General features: G+C 28.7%; 4 protein-coding genes across 4 annotated transcripts in view; all 4 read left to right on the top strand.

Moving 5' to 3' along the window:
• Positions 1-286: 286 nt before the first annotated feature.
• Positions 287-2,160, top strand: PmUG01_06012700 (conserved Plasmodium protein, unknown function; the record flags this gene model as incomplete). Its single annotated transcript, XM_029003693.1, has 2 exons — positions 287-1,346; positions 1,721-2,160. 2 exons carry the CDS (start codon positions 287-289, stop codon positions 2,158-2,160), a joined length of 1,500 nt encoding a protein of 499 aa, XP_028859786.1.
• Positions 2,161-3,599: 1,439 nt separating this feature from the next.
• On the top strand, positions 3,600-5,522 carry PmUG01_06012600 (conserved Plasmodium protein, unknown function; the record flags this gene model as incomplete). Its single annotated transcript, XM_029003692.1, has 1 exon — positions 3,600-5,522. One exon carries the CDS (start codon positions 3,600-3,602, stop codon positions 5,520-5,522), a length of 1,923 nt encoding a protein of 640 aa, XP_028859785.1.
• Positions 5,523-7,863: 2,341 nt separating this feature from the next.
• On the top strand, positions 7,864-12,885 carry PmUG01_06012500 (conserved Plasmodium protein, unknown function; the record flags this gene model as incomplete). Its single annotated transcript, XM_029003691.1, has 1 exon — positions 7,864-12,885. The coding sequence occupies one exon, from the start codon at positions 7,864-7,866 to the stop codon at positions 12,883-12,885; it is 5,022 nt and encodes a 1,673-aa protein (XP_028859784.1).
• A 1,202-nt stretch (positions 12,886-14,087) lies between these two features.
• PmUG01_06012400 (conserved Plasmodium protein, unknown function) overlaps positions 14,088-15,780 on the top strand; it is a gene marked incomplete at both ends in the record, with an annotated part of 1,866 nt that continues 173 nt past the window's right edge. Inside the window, 3 exons of the mRNA XM_029003690.1 lie at positions 14,088-14,353; positions 14,555-14,787; positions 15,222-15,719. Of these exons, the coding sequence (XP_028859783.1) occupies positions 14,088-14,353; positions 14,555-14,787; positions 15,222-15,719 (997 nt within the window). The remainder of the gene's footprint in view (positions 14,354-14,554; positions 14,788-15,221; positions 15,720-15,780) is intronic.

Genomic DNA, 15,780 nt, shown 5'->3' with positions numbered 1-15,780 from the left:
CATGTATGCATACATTCCTAAATGTAACTTTCGCGTAAACACAAATATATGTACAACGTTTTGATAATTATTCGAAATGTACATGAAGGACCTTTTTATGATGAGGATGATGCATGTTATGTGTGTCTTCTGCTTTATGCCTATAAGGTTTTTAGAGATAAGCATTTTTTTTTTTCCTTTTTTTTTTTTTTTTTGCAATAATGAAATTAATGCTGCCCTTTTTATAATCTGCGGTTATGATAAAGGGTTAGAGGTCATTCATATTTACGAGGAATTGTTTGTAATGATGTTTTACGTTAAATACGTGCATGTACACATACAGGCAATCGCACGAGCATACATACAACTGTACATACTAACACATGTACATAAAACACACATAACACGTTGTTTAGACATGCTTTACATTCGTTCCAATGTTAACTCCCTTATTACGCAGGCGAAGATGAAAAAAGCAATTTTTCTGTTTAACCTACTTTTTTTTGCACTTGTAAGAAGCATAAAAAATTTAGAAGTCAAACGAAGAAAACATGAATTAACTCCTGATTACTTGAGAAGGTACATGAAGACCCAATATAAGAGAAGATTAATATACACAAACATAAATTTTCATAATATAGACAATAATTTTAATAATGAAATTATAAGAAAAAGGGATTTCAATGATAGCGATACAATATCAACTAGTTTAAGTAAAATAAGAAATATTAAAAATATTATTAACAAATATAATTTAAAAATAAAACGGGAAGATATTGATAATTTGAAAATACGAACAAAAGAATTAGTTATATATAAATATAATTTTGCAAAAAAATATTATATATTAATATCAAATAAATTGAAAGATGACTCGAGTATATATATAGAAAAATTTAAAAAATTTTATAATATATCATTTGATTATTTAAAAGATAAGTATATAAATTGTCCTTTTTATCATTTTATTTCCAATATTTCTTTTTTTAATAAATCTACACAGTTACCAAAAATAATAAGCTATAATTCAGTTAATATATTATTTTTATTCTTTACTCTTATATATTTTAGGAGTGATTATATATACACTTTTTTTAAAAAAAAATATGCTTTTATAGGAGAATTCAAAAATATTACAACTGATAAACTTGTCAAAATTCATACCTTATCAACTCTTCTTTTTTTCTTCTACAAATTGTTTGTACTCAGACTTTTATTTATTGCTAATTCGTATAATTTTTTTTCAAAAAAATTGTATATAGTAAATAACTTGATACATTTCCTGTTCTTCTCGTACATTTCGGTATTTCCTTATTTTCTTGTCCAAGCTAATTGGGGCAGTTTCCACCTGCTCGGCTCCAGGAGAAGTAACGAAAACAAGCGCGCATATACATCGTACATATGTATTTACATAATTGCGTAATTGCATTTTTTATGTATATTTACATATATACGTGCACATACATATGTATATATATATATATATATATATATATATATATATATATATATGTGCATATTTTTTATTTTCCACCAATGCACAATACTATTTATGCCTCTTTATTATTTTTTTTTCCCATGGCATGCTTACCCCCCTACGTATACACACATAAACGCTCTCATAAACACGCACATACGTACATGCATACATACGTACATCATATATAATGTAGATATATGCACACGCACATACATGATTAATTCTCGATTTTTCATTTTCGAAAAATTCTTGCTCGTTCAGGTAAAATACTAGGGGTCGTTGTTTTATTTCAGCTATTTTCAATTTACATTCGACTATTTTTTCAAAACAATTTATCCTTTTTGAGGAGATGGACAGACGAATATTTTTTTAATAAAGAGGAAATAATTAAGAATATGAGGGAAGACAGGAAAATGGACTTTTATGTAAATTTGTTAAATCAATATGGATTTTTAAAAAGATTATATTTGGGTAACAATAAAATATACGAGGTGGTATTACATTTGCATAAGTACAAATATTTGTTGGATATCATTTCACCAATAAATTCCTTTTTTTATATATATATTGCACATTCGATTTATTTTTATTTAAACAATTTATCGTTCGCTGGCATTTACGTTTCTTCTTTTTCATTTGCCCTTCTCTTGCTAAAAATTCTGTCAAATAAAATTGATATGTATTTCTTGACGAAGTTTTAACAGAAAAATGGAAGGAAGTTGGAAAAACAAAAAATACGAATATGGACACTTAAGCGTGTGTATACATATGTGAATAATATGCATATGTGCATATGTACACATGCATACATTGCCTCCCATTTAACATTAATACACATTGGTTGACGTTCATTTCATTGTTATGTTTTTTTTTTTTTTTCTTAATAAAACCCAATTTTTATTTTTATGTGTTATAGATGGATAGTCCCTTCTTTACAACACTGTCTAATTCTTTGTTTCACATATCAGAGAGTGAAATATTTTTAATTAAAAAATAATTTTTTTTTTTTTTTTTTTTTATTAACTGTACAAATGTATAAATGTACATATATGTATGCATGAATATTTTTTCAAAAACGTAAGTGCTTTTATTTTTGAAAACATTTACAATTCTCTTTATTTCATTTTTTTGTTTTGTTTATAAACCACAATTTTACCGATGACTTTTACGAATTTGGAAAAATAAAATTTTCTTTACTCATTTTTTATTATACGGTACTAAGAAGTTAACAAATTTGCAGGGAATGTTTGAGACAGAAATTTTTTTTTACACCTTACATGGCAAAAACTGTAACATATACATATGCACAAATGCTTAAATATACATTTGCACAAATGCTTAAATGTACAAATGTACAAATGCTTAAATACACAAATGAGTAACATGAGCAATATGCGTTATTTTTGACAAAAAAAGAGGGAAGTACTTGCGTTTTACTGTAGAATGTTACGATATTTTATGCAGGGTTTATTAAGTATCTGCATCCCTATAATTTTTGCTATTTTAATTTTTTGAAAAAATGGCCAGAATCGATGGCTTGATCTTAACGCGAGTATATAAACTGTGTATGTACGCATAAGAGCGTAAAAAAAAAAAAAAAATATATTACATATATATATATATATATATATATATATACATATGCATGTATGTGTATATGTAGCGTATGCCAATTTATAATTTTTGTGAAAATGTGCAGAGTTATGATACAAAAGGAAAAAAAGGCGAAGCGTTTGCACATTTGCCCATGTACATTTATATGTGCATATTTAGACGTATTTATTTTCACCTTTTGTTCGCACCTTACGTGTGCTTATGTGTACATGTATGTTCGTATATTTTAATCACCCTCGATTTACTTGTGCATACATTTTTTTATATATACATAAATACCTTTTTGTATATTCATACATATTTATATGTTTATACATTGTATAAATGTATTATGAGTATGTATGAAGTATGTATTTTTTTTATTGACATTTGCCTTACGTGGTCATACTTTTTTTTTTTTTTTTTTTTTTTCCTTCTTTTCCTTCACTTTCCTGTCGTGTTCATATATTTTTACCATAAGAGCTAGCCAAATTTTTAATAACAGGTGAGTGATAATAAGCAAATATTTTTCCCTTTAAAAAACAAAATGAGCTTAAATTTTAGTGAAGATGATGAAATATACGAAGAACAGGTGGAGGCAAAAAATAGTGAGAGCAACAATTTAAATTACGATAATGGAAAAAATTACTTCAACGATGAGAATTTCGACAATTATGGAGAAGAGGAACATAACTATATGAAAGAGAGTGAAGAGGTGGAAGAAAAAAAGAAGAAAAGAAAACAAAGTATGACATTTCAATTAAAAAATTTATTTAACGATGTAGCATTAAATAAAATTAACAGTTATATTAGAAAAAAAAAAAGAAAGAGCGAACAAAGAAATAGCTATAGTAGCAATTTTAATTCTCAAGGGGATGATGAACATGGTCAGGAAATGGGAGATGGTTATGATGAGGATGCAGACAGCGAAGAGGATGAGTTGCAAAAATACGTGAGAGAGGAAAAGAACAAAATAAAACAAATTCTTCCAGAGAAAGATGAATTATGGGATATATATATGTATTTAAATTTAAAAAAAAAGAAACGAAAAATTAATTACAACTTAAAAAATTACACTGCAGCTATTAAAAAACTGTTAGAGTGTGTTCATAATGAATATAAAAATATAATAAGTGAAAAATTATTTGGAAATAAAATATTTGTACAATATTTAATTATAAATGACAGTTCAGAATTTTTTAAAAATAGTAGTGTAGAATATATAGGGAAAAATATGTCTATTCCTATAATTAAGAAAAGTAATACTTTATTTGAGATTAAAAAGAAATTAATAAATTTATATAATAAAGGAAATTGTTGTAATTATTTAAAGGAAATTGATATACCAGCTGGGGAGGAAAAAGAGGAAACCAATGTATATGAACAGTATGGAAGCAGGAAGTATGATAAGTATTTAACCAATAATTATAGTGACAATAATAATAATAATGGTAGTAGCGATAATGTTGGTAATGGTAATGACAATTATGGTAATAATGATGATAATGGTAATTTCGAAAGAGCTAATCTCGATTATGGTAATAACATAAACACCAGTAGGAGCAGTATCAGTGGTAAAAAGGCTCAGGACAACACAAGTTTTATCATAGAAAAGGAAAAATTGAATATAGAAATAAGTAAGTTGACGGAAAAGTATTCTAAAATGATCTACAGAATAAAACAACATAAAAGAAAAGACTTAAGAACAAGTTTTAATTTATTTATGAATTTAATTAATGAAGTTACTTCGAAATTATATTTTTCTGTGCATAATGTTTTACTTATGGAAGATAATAGTGCCAACCTAGCTGACATTTACAAAACTATTAGACGGAAGTATAATATACATGATGTGCTAGCCAAAGTTCAAAAGTTAACACAAAAAAAAGAAATATATGAACACTATCGTTCTTATCTTTTATACAAATATAAAACTACATATCCTGTATGTGAAGAAGTTTTTAAAAATCATGAAATGAGAGATAACATCAACATATTTAATTTTAAAAAATTTTATAATACCGAATTTTCAAATGATAAGTTTTCCATCATAAGGGAGGATGAAGTTGCTCCTACAAGGGAAGAAGAACAAGAAGGAAAATTGCACGATGGAGGGGTAATGCACAATGAAAAGGACAAAAAGACACGTGCAGAAGCTGCAGAAGATATATTTACAAATGATGTATATGATAATGAGGATTTTTTCAGCATAAACGTTCAAAAGGGGGAAAATTCGAGTGGAAACAAGGAGACTGATAGTAAGGTCTACAACACAAGCAACAATAACAGTGACAGTAATAATAATAATAATAACAAAAACAATAATAATAACAGTGCTTCTACAAATGACGATCATAAGGCAAACACGGGAGAAAACGATATCGTTGAAGAAACACCTTTAGAGAGAGCCAAAAGAATTGCTAGGGAGAAAAAGAAAAAACTCATGGAAAGTAGAACTAAAATTATATAAAACTTGGTGCCTTTGTAGCTAAGAAAACCTTTTTTTCTTTTTTTATTTCTTTTTCTTTTTTTTTTTTTTTTTTTAATTTTTGTCACTAAATAATTTTTTTTTTTGCCTAAAGGAGTTTTGCTCTACGTGGTGTACTCATCCTATTAAGACATTTCGTTTGTGAATTACTACATTAGTACTATTTTACGTCGGCACATTACCACATTATTTAACATAATGACAGAGATACGTTTACATGTATTTCACTTTTTCATTGTATGAGTTGGAAAAATAGTCGATTTTTGTTTTTTTTTTGATTTTAAAATTCCGCGGGTAAATTAACAGATAAACAAAGAAAGTACGCATTTGGCACTATCCGCAAGTTTTCAATTTTTGTGAAGATTTTAAAATTCTTTTTGCACCTTGAGGTTGCACAATCGTGTATATATATATATATATATATATATATATATATATATATATATATGTAAATTTATATATTTACGCACACATATATGAGCATTTTTCCTATACCCCCATGGATCATTATGCTATTTACGTTCTACACATCAGTATGGAGCTCTTTAATACTCTTTTCGTTTAGGTCATAAAAAAAAGCTACAACATTATCCTTTATCAAAATGCTGCTTAAAAAAACAGATGCTTAATAAGACAGAGGGGGAGAAAAAAAAGGTGAACATTTTTTTTTTTATTTTTTAAAAAATTTTTTACTTGTACATACTTTTTTTCTGGATATACTTTTTGTGATAATTATATAAACTTAGCCGGTTGTTTTATTTGTCGACAGGAAAAAAAAAAAATAAAAAGCTGAAAGGGCGTTCACATTTTGGAAGTCAACATTTTAGCAGCTCACATATCTGCTGTTAACGTGTTAGCAATTATCGCCTTGTCATTTAGCAGGCTAGCAATTATCGCCTTGTCATTTAGCAGACTAGCAATTATCGCCTTGTCATTTAGCAGACTAGCAATTATCGCCTTGTCATTTAGCAGACTAGCAATTATCGCTTGTAACTTATCAGGTTAGCAATTATAGTCTTGTAACTTATCAGGTTAGCAATTATAGTCTTGATAGGTTAACGCGATAGCAGTTATAACCTGGTCAGTTAACACTTTAGCAATTAACTTGAGAAATTCGATTTTATGACCCTTGAAAGTACGCACCAATAGTGAGACGCATTTTTTCACTATAATTTAAATTAATTAACATAATTAAGGGGAAAACAAAAAAAAAAAAAAAAAATTAAAGAGGAATAAACATAAACACGAATAACCTTTCCGAAATAAAGAAACATACTATTTATGGATGTATATATATATATATGTATATATGTACTTATGCACGATATGCTTATGTACTTTACAATTGGTAACACATGAGAGTTTTTTTTTTTATAAAACATCAAAGTGTCACCACATAACATTTTAAGTGAATATTTTATTAGTTTTATTCGATATTCGTTCTTTTACTAAAAAAAAAAGAGATCTACTTATATACATATTGAGCATTTAAATATGCTTATAATAATACATTTAGTTGTAAATGCATTTATTTTTTTTCTATTGCAAATGAAGTCAAAAAAAATATGACTTGGTCATATAAATTTGAAGCAGTCCATAAAAATATGACTCGGTCATAAAAATTTGAAGCAGTCCATAAAAATATGACTCGGTCATAAAAATTTGAAGCAGTCCATAAAAATATGACTCGGTTATAAAAATTTGATGAAGTTATAAGGCAGTCATAAATGCATAATTATAGGCAAAAAATATATGTGAACCTATTTTCGACGTCATTTGTGAATTTACACTTATGTACTACACTACGAATTTATTATATTTTTTTTTTACTCTTATTTTATTTTTATTTTATTTTTTATGTTATTATTTTTTTTATATTATTTTTTATTTTATTATTTTTTTTATATTATTTTTTATTTTATTCTTTATTTTTATTTTATTTTTTATTTTATTTATTTTATTCTTTATTTTTATTTTATTTTTTATTTTATTTATTTTATTCTTTATTTTTATTTTATTTTATTTTATTTTTTATTTTTTATTTTATTTTGTATTTTACTATATTTCTTTTTTTCGTACCCTAAAAATAATAGCTGATCGGAAGAACGCTTAGCCGTGGAAACATTCCACATTTATTTTCCTACCCACGTAGAGCATATTAAATTTGTAAAAATATTTGTTCTTACTTTATATCGTTACGTTTATACATTATCACATTATTTCATTTTTCCTTGTTTTTCCCCCCTTCCCCACCCCACTTCTATTTTTTTGCTGTTTTTTTTTGTTTTACCTATTCGAACTCTTCCTTTTTTGCGGAATTATAATGTATGAATCTTCGAATAATATATTGAGTAAAAGCAAGGAGTTAGGTGAGATATTTTTAAAATCCTTGAAGAACGATGGGGAGAGTGTTAAGTATTTAAATGAGTGCAAGAACTGTGAAATTTCGGAATTCTATGGTGCTTTTTATTTAGTATTTTCTAATGTAATAAACAATGACAACAATTTAATTGTATTTAAAGACCATTTACTGTTTTTATCTTTTTGTTACATGAACAAGCTACTTGAAAAGTATTATACTATTTATACTGTTGAGGATAAAAATAATATACGAAATAATTTTATAAATATATTGTTTTCTTTACCAATACATTTCAATCATGAGTTGGATAGCAGCATGCTAAATATAAAAGAGAAATCCATAGGATTAATAAAAAAAAAGTTTGTTCAGAATTTTCTTAACGAAAATAGTTTTCTTATCAGAAATTACCTGACCTCCTTAGACAATTATTTTATTAGTTCATATATGAACTCAACACGAAATAAGTATTCTCAGATATTAAGTATACTGTGTATGCATAATGATTATATATATTTTAGGTATGTATTTAATTTTATTTTATTTTTTTTGAGTGAATCTTTGAAAAGAAAATTGGCCCCATTAGGATTTAACGAAGTGGAGAAGGAAGAGTTCAAACAACTTATGTCCGTAAACTTTATGGGGAATTATGGGGGGGGAAGAGAAAACGTATTAAGTAGTAGTAACATTCGAAGTATTGACAACGTAAATGATAATAACAATTTGATGAAGCAGGACGAATATTTTGGAAGCGTCCTGCACATCTGCATAAATTTCTTGAAAGAAATATTTTATACCATAAGCAATGAAAACCCGTCTAAGGTGGTTAACAGGCAACAGTTAAATATATTTCGTTCGATCATAATTAACGATGTAAATGAACTATTTAATTTTTTTTTTATTTCTTTTTATTATTGTGTGTATTTTAATAAAAAAAATGAATTCGAGCTTTTGCTAGAGTGTGTAAAAGAATTATCTTTTTTTTTTCCAGCATATATATTTTTTAGTGAGTCTAGTTCTTCGATAGGTAGTACACCGATGGGCAGTTCCCCATCAAGCAGTTCATCGCTAGTCAGCCCATCTTTAGTTAGCTCGTCGCCAATCAAATTTTTGTTGAATATACTACTTGTCTGTTTTACAAAAACGTCAAATGGGTGTGTAGTAAAAGGGCAAATATCCCCTAGTGGGGATAATGGTAGTAGAAATTATATCTCTGGTGTTGGTAAGAGTAGCATTTCGTCTATTTCTTCTATAGCTCTTAGCGATTTTTGTAAATTGTACAAACAATACATTCCTGTAAACGAGTTTACATGTAAATGTCCTTGCCTGTACAAGTTGTTAGATAGTGTAGACATAGAAGAAAAGCTGCTAGTCATTTTTTTAAATATAGTTGAATATATATCTAGAATAAATAATAAAACCTTTTTTCAATTAAATGAATATGAATTAATGCAATTTTTAGAAAATTATTTCAATATAAATTTAAATTTGTATGATGTTAATAATTATGCTTTTCAAAATATATACGTACGAATGATTTTAAATTTATCACGTATACCTATGTCGAACTATTTACATAAAAAAGAAAACAAACTTAGATGTTTTCATATTTATATAATGAACATATTTAAAAATATATATCACCCAAGCTTAAAAATTTTAGTAAATGTATTAACAATATGTAAAAACATATTTGACTATAACAGAGATCTAATTTATATAAAAAATAAGGAACATGAAGGAGAGAGTGATATATTTAATATGAACAAGAATGACAAGGAAAGTTTACTAAATGAAAATAATGAAAAACGTTTTAATGGAAACCATTTCGTAATAACACGTAATGATTTAAAGAAGCTCATCATTCTGCTGTTTGTCAAAATTGTTAAGATACCCATATATACTACTAGTACCCCTTTGAACAAAAAGTTGATGGTGCAATTTGTTAGCAGCTACGTGGAGCAGTATGACGACGCATGGTTTGATGCCTACTACCGGTGCGTGCGGGAGTACCAAGAGGAGGTCGAGGGGTGCATCTACAATGTTAGCGGTGTTGGTAGTATTAGTAGTGATAATGTTGTTGGCAGTGCCAACGGGAGTGGCCATATTAAAAACATGCTGAAGAACAAGATTTACGGCCTACTGAGAACACTAATAGGGATGAACCACGAAGTGTACCATATAATGTTAGAAGTGTTTTTCGACTTTTTTAAATTTTATGATAACATAAATTTGTCTAATTTGTGCAGTGAAGTAATAAAGGTGAAGGATTATTTTATATACATACTCCTGAGGGTATATTACCAGTTGCTTACCTTTTTCATCAACATATTGAAGGAGTGCAAAAGTGTAATAACGGATGGAGATACAGAAATAAATAGAAATATTATTTCGTTTCAGCTGCTGAGTAGTGTGGATGGAGATTTGACTTCCCAGCAAGCATATGTACGGGATAAGATTAACTTGAAAACGTTACTTCAAAAAAGAATTGTAGAGATGCAAAAAGAGCAGGATAACGAGAATGGGGTGGCAGGTGTGAAGGATATGAATGAAGTAAATCGGGTGAGCAGCCAGTCAGGTATATTTCCCACACCGGGTAAGGGCGTTGTAGTGGGGGACAAGGAATATAATAGTGATAATATAAATGGACTGAAAAAAGAAATCGAACGAATTGATTTAGAGCTACATATAATTAAATGCATAGAAAAATATAGAGGATCTCCATACTATGAAATATGTAATAAGTGTATAATGAATTTATTAAGTTGTTATAAAATAATATTAGAAAAAGATTTTTTAAATTTTGCAAAATTTTCATCCAATTTTATTCTATTTGAAATTAAGAGATTAGAATATATATCTAGTAGTACTTATATTTTAAATTATAACAAAGATTTTGCATTTCTTATGATAGATCATTTAGTACAAAACATTGTTAAGAATGATATGGAGTATTCATATGAATTAAAAAAAAATTACGTCTCTATATTTACTGCAGTCATATTAAATTTAGAGCACTTTCTTTCTAATGAGATGATTAAGAATGTGCTAAAAACATTTATTGAATATAAGAAGAAGACAAAAAATTTTTTTAAATATAACAAGGAGTTTACAATTTTATTGTTGACTCTGATATATGTATTAAAGGTGGACTACATCAATGGGGAATTTCCTAACTACATTAACTTGGTGCTAGATGATACCTACGAATTCTTAACTTCATTTAATAAAACAATAACGTCATTTTATAAGCTATATGAACTTTTTTATTTGAGTGAACATAAAACCGAAAGGGTACATTCCTTATTCGATGTGTACAAAGTAGTGCAGAATTATTTTAGCTTATTTTCCCTCCGCAAATTTGGCTGTTTTGTAAAAAATTCGAAAAAAGAAAAAAATGATAGCAGTTGTAATAATTTTTTTTTCATGACTAATGAAAAGAGACCCATGGAAGAAACACATTTTAGTGAAGAAACACTTTTCAATCATATAAACAATAACACAGCAATGATAAATGAAAACGAATTTTTACAAATTGCTTTCAACTTGTTTACCTCTATATTGTGCATTTATCCCCTTTTTAACGACATGCTAAACACTAGTAGTATTACTTTTGAAAACTACCCCATGTTGTGCTCCGAGGTGAATTATTTTCACCTGAACGGCAAGGAGAGGGAAGTGTTAAATAATGCACACAGTCAGGGGTGTGGAAGTGTGGTTAGCGGTCCAGTTAGTAGTGCACTTAACAGTGGCGTGGTTGACGGCTTGGAGTATCACCTACGGGGGGGTGTACCAGGAGATCCGAGTGAAACGCACATAAGGGATAGAGGGAGAAGAAAAAAATCGAACTGTAGCATTAGACTAATGCATGAAAATGTTTGCACTATAATAAAGAAGTTCATTAGTGAAGGGTACATATTCATGTATAATGACATTGTGGATCTTTTTAATAATGTTTTGTTAATAGGTTTATCATATAGTCCATATTACTTTTTGAATGAAAATATTTTATATATTTATCTTTGTTTGAGTGAGAAGTTGAAATATGTTATAAGTAACAGAATAATAAATAAGCTACTAATTCATTGGTATATTAAAATATATGAGCCTTTTTTTGAAAGAAAATTTCATTACTTTAGAGCACAGTTTGATCATATTAAAAAAGTAAACAATGAATTAAATAGCCAATTAAATATTAAGGAAGAGGAATATACTATTTATTATGATATGCTATATATGAATAAACACTATATTTTGAATTACCTGAAAATATGTAAGAACATATTTGTTATACCCAATGATTTTAAAAACACTCAAGAAAGAAGTAAAAAATTTTATCATTACATTTATGATATTGACAAAGTACAGCTATTTAACTGTTTTTTACCTACAATTGAGTTTTTGCTTAATAGTTATGATTGTAATATTACAAGACGATGCTTAAGTTTGCTTGTAGATGTGTCAGACTCACTTATTATGTTAAGTAATAACAGCTCCTGTCTTTGTTTTGCCATATTACAGATCATTAAAACTCTTTTGCAGTCCTTCTTTATGTACAACCCTCTTATTTTAACCCTGTATCAAAGTAAGAAAGAGGACGACAAAAGGTTAACTAGTCGAATGTACAGTGACTATACAGATGAACATATGGAAGTATTATATATAGGTGAGATGAAATTATTTATGAAGGAGGACCCACACGAGTTGTCTTCTTATTTAAACGTTTTTACCTCCACCATTTTAAAAATTTGTAAAAATTATTTCATCTTACAGAAAAATATTTTTTCTATTAATACAAACAACACATCATTTAGTGAAATTGTAAATATAGAGAGCATAAAACATTTTATTTTGTTGTTTGAACGCATGGATAACTCTAATGCATTCGATTTCCAGACAATTCTACTTGATCTTTTCAACCAAGGCACTTCAGACTACTTAAAAAATTTGCTCATTCAATATAGAATGCATAAAATGAACAAGTAAGAGGTGCTGTTTTTTGCCATGTCGATACACGTTTGTGTGTTGGGAAAAAGGTACTAGGTTTTCTGTTATTTGTTCAAATGATTATCCATCTTGCAGGAAAAACGGGCCGATGGGCGTGAAAGGATGTGGACATATGAGTACAGACAAGTGGGATGCATTGTGGGATGCTGTTCTGGGCGTTTCCCCGCATAAAACTGTTTTCTCACGTTGCGTTGTTACCTTTTACCATTTATCTTTAACCATTTATATTTTACCTATTACGTGTTGCCTATTACGTGTTACCTATTACGTGTTACCTATTACGTTTTGCCTATTACATTTTATATGTTATATTGTATATGCTATATTTTACCTTCTACATTTTGGCTTTTTTTTTTTTTTTTTTCAAGTGAGCAAATAGGCGGTATGACTGTGCATATATAGATATAAGTACACATACATATTTATATGCATGTTTGCACATTTTTGAACGAAATACATTGCGCACATAAAATGCACTTGAGCGCGCATAAATGTGTAGCCAACTTTGTTCGCCCTTCATCTCCCCCGTGGAATTTATGCCATCAAGCAATTTTAATTTACTAGCGAACGGCTGAAGCTGAAAAGGTAGATTTATTTAAAATAAAAAAAATAAAAAAAAAAAGGAAAAGGAAAAAAACAATTCCTATAAGTACGCTTGTGACAATAACGGGAGAAATCCACGTTGCTCGGTAAACACGTTTTAGTGCAATTGTTCTCTTTTTTCGTTCAGTTATACTTGCTTTGAAAAGGCAAAAGGGTTTAAGGACATTCATCAAAAGAGAGAAAAAAGGAAAGAAATGAATGAAGAAAAATGAGAAAAAAAAAAAAAAAAAAAAAAAAAAAAGGCTCGTGTAGTAGTCCCATACATGTATACATTTACATATATATAATATATATATGTAAATGTATACATGTGTACGGGTATATATACTTATGTACAAATGCGTATGCGTGCTCCGTAACACGTGTATCCTCTCTTTTCAATTCGGAATATTCCAAATGAACTTTTAGAGTTGTTAAAATTTTCAATTTAACGAAATTTTCCGATCTAGCACTATGTTAGCAACATTTTAGTATCATGTTAGTAATATTTTAGCCATATTTTTGTACTATCTGAGCAATATTGTGTACTATTTATGCGTAAATAAATGTATATATATATATATATATATATATTTATAATGTTAAATTATTTGAAATATGTAGGCAAAAAAATAGTATTATCAGCACTATTACAACTACTAGTACTACAAATATTGCTTTTTACATTCCCATGGAAGAAGTATGTTCAGAACTATGTTCTCTATAAGGGAGAACGCTTTATATTAAAGCCTTGTGTTTATAAAATATCTAGAAATAATAAGCATTTTAATGCGTTTAAAAGTTCCTCTTTTGCTTTAAAATCAACTGAAGAACTGGATGATTTTAAGTACTTCACGGACGACGAGTAAGGGGAAGCTACAGCCAGAACAAGCGAGCTGCGCATGTGTGTATGTGCTTATGGATATACATATATACTTATGTAAGTATGTATGGATGAACCTATGTGTACATAGGTACGCGTATGGTTATACATACATTTACGTATGTATTGTGTGTGTGTAATATTTTTTTTTTTTTTTTTTTGCAATATGCCTGACCTGTTCAGGTACATTCCGCCACTTCCACCAGTTGAAACATGGGAAGATTTAATCATCAAGGAAGAGATAAGAAACAAAAAGGAGGATGCAAAAAGAAACGAAGATAATTATAATTTATCGCATGAGAGTAGAGTAAAGGTGTTGGACATAATGCGACAAACTCGTTTGATAAATCACTGCAACTATGAAGTCCAGAAAAATAAGCAAAAAAATATTCTGTACTTTGTAACACCCAAAATAGGTGAGCTACAAGTGTACATGTGGAGCGGCAGCACGAGGGAGATTTGAGTGTGTTTAAATGAGGAAACATATCTGTACTTGGGCGTGTATTGATGTGTGTATGTGTTCGTGTGTACATGTATTGATGTGCGTATGTGTTCGTGTGTACATGTATTGATATGCGTATGTGTTCGTGTGTACATGTATTGATGTGCATATGTGTTCGTGTGTACATGTATTGATATGCGTATGTGTTCGTGTGTACATGTATTGATGTGCGTATGTGTTCGTGTGTACATGTATTGATGTGCGTATGTGTTCGTGTGTACATGTATTGATGTGCGTATGTGTTCGTGTGTACATGTATTGATGTGCGTATGTGTTCGTGTGTACATGTATTGATGTGTGTATGTACAATGGAGCACACGTAGTAAACCTTCTTGCTTCCCCTATCAGGGCCGTACTGCAAGTTGATGGAAAGTGACAAAGATAAAATGGAAAGCCTAGTGAGTAAAGTGAAGGAAAAGTTTGGAAGGAAAGTTCAGATAGTAAACTTAAAAATGGATGTAAAAATGCCGTTATTTGAAATTTTTTTACAAGCAAGTATTCACACACAAATAAAAATTTTTCATGCTCGAGGTAGGACATTACAATATAGATTACCACCTCCTTTTTGGACCAAATGTAAAATTTTAAAAGAAAATAAAATATTACAAGAAAAGTATGGTGGGGAATGTGCACCGGGATTATTTCCTCAATACGATGAATATCATATGATGCAAATAATGACGGAATGTGTTTACAATGATAAATATAATTTTTATGTATATGATGTAAATCTTGAATGGGAAAACTTATGTGCCTTAACACCTGAGAATAAAGAATTAAGAAAAATTGTTCATCAGAATGTACATGTACCCACACGCTTGGCTGTCATCAAGGCGTTCGAACAAGGTCATTCAGGGAAAAAAGAAACATATACCTCCTTGTGCATAAGTATATATACACTACACTG

Source organism: Plasmodium malariae, assembly GCF_900090045.1.
Source record: "Plasmodium malariae genome assembly, chromosome: 6".
Lineage (NCBI taxonomy): Eukaryota > Apicomplexa > Aconoidasida > Haemosporida > Plasmodiidae > Plasmodium > Plasmodium malariae.
The sequence above is the reverse complement of the archived record's forward strand: the minus strand, read 5'-3'. Positions and strand labels throughout refer to the sequence as shown.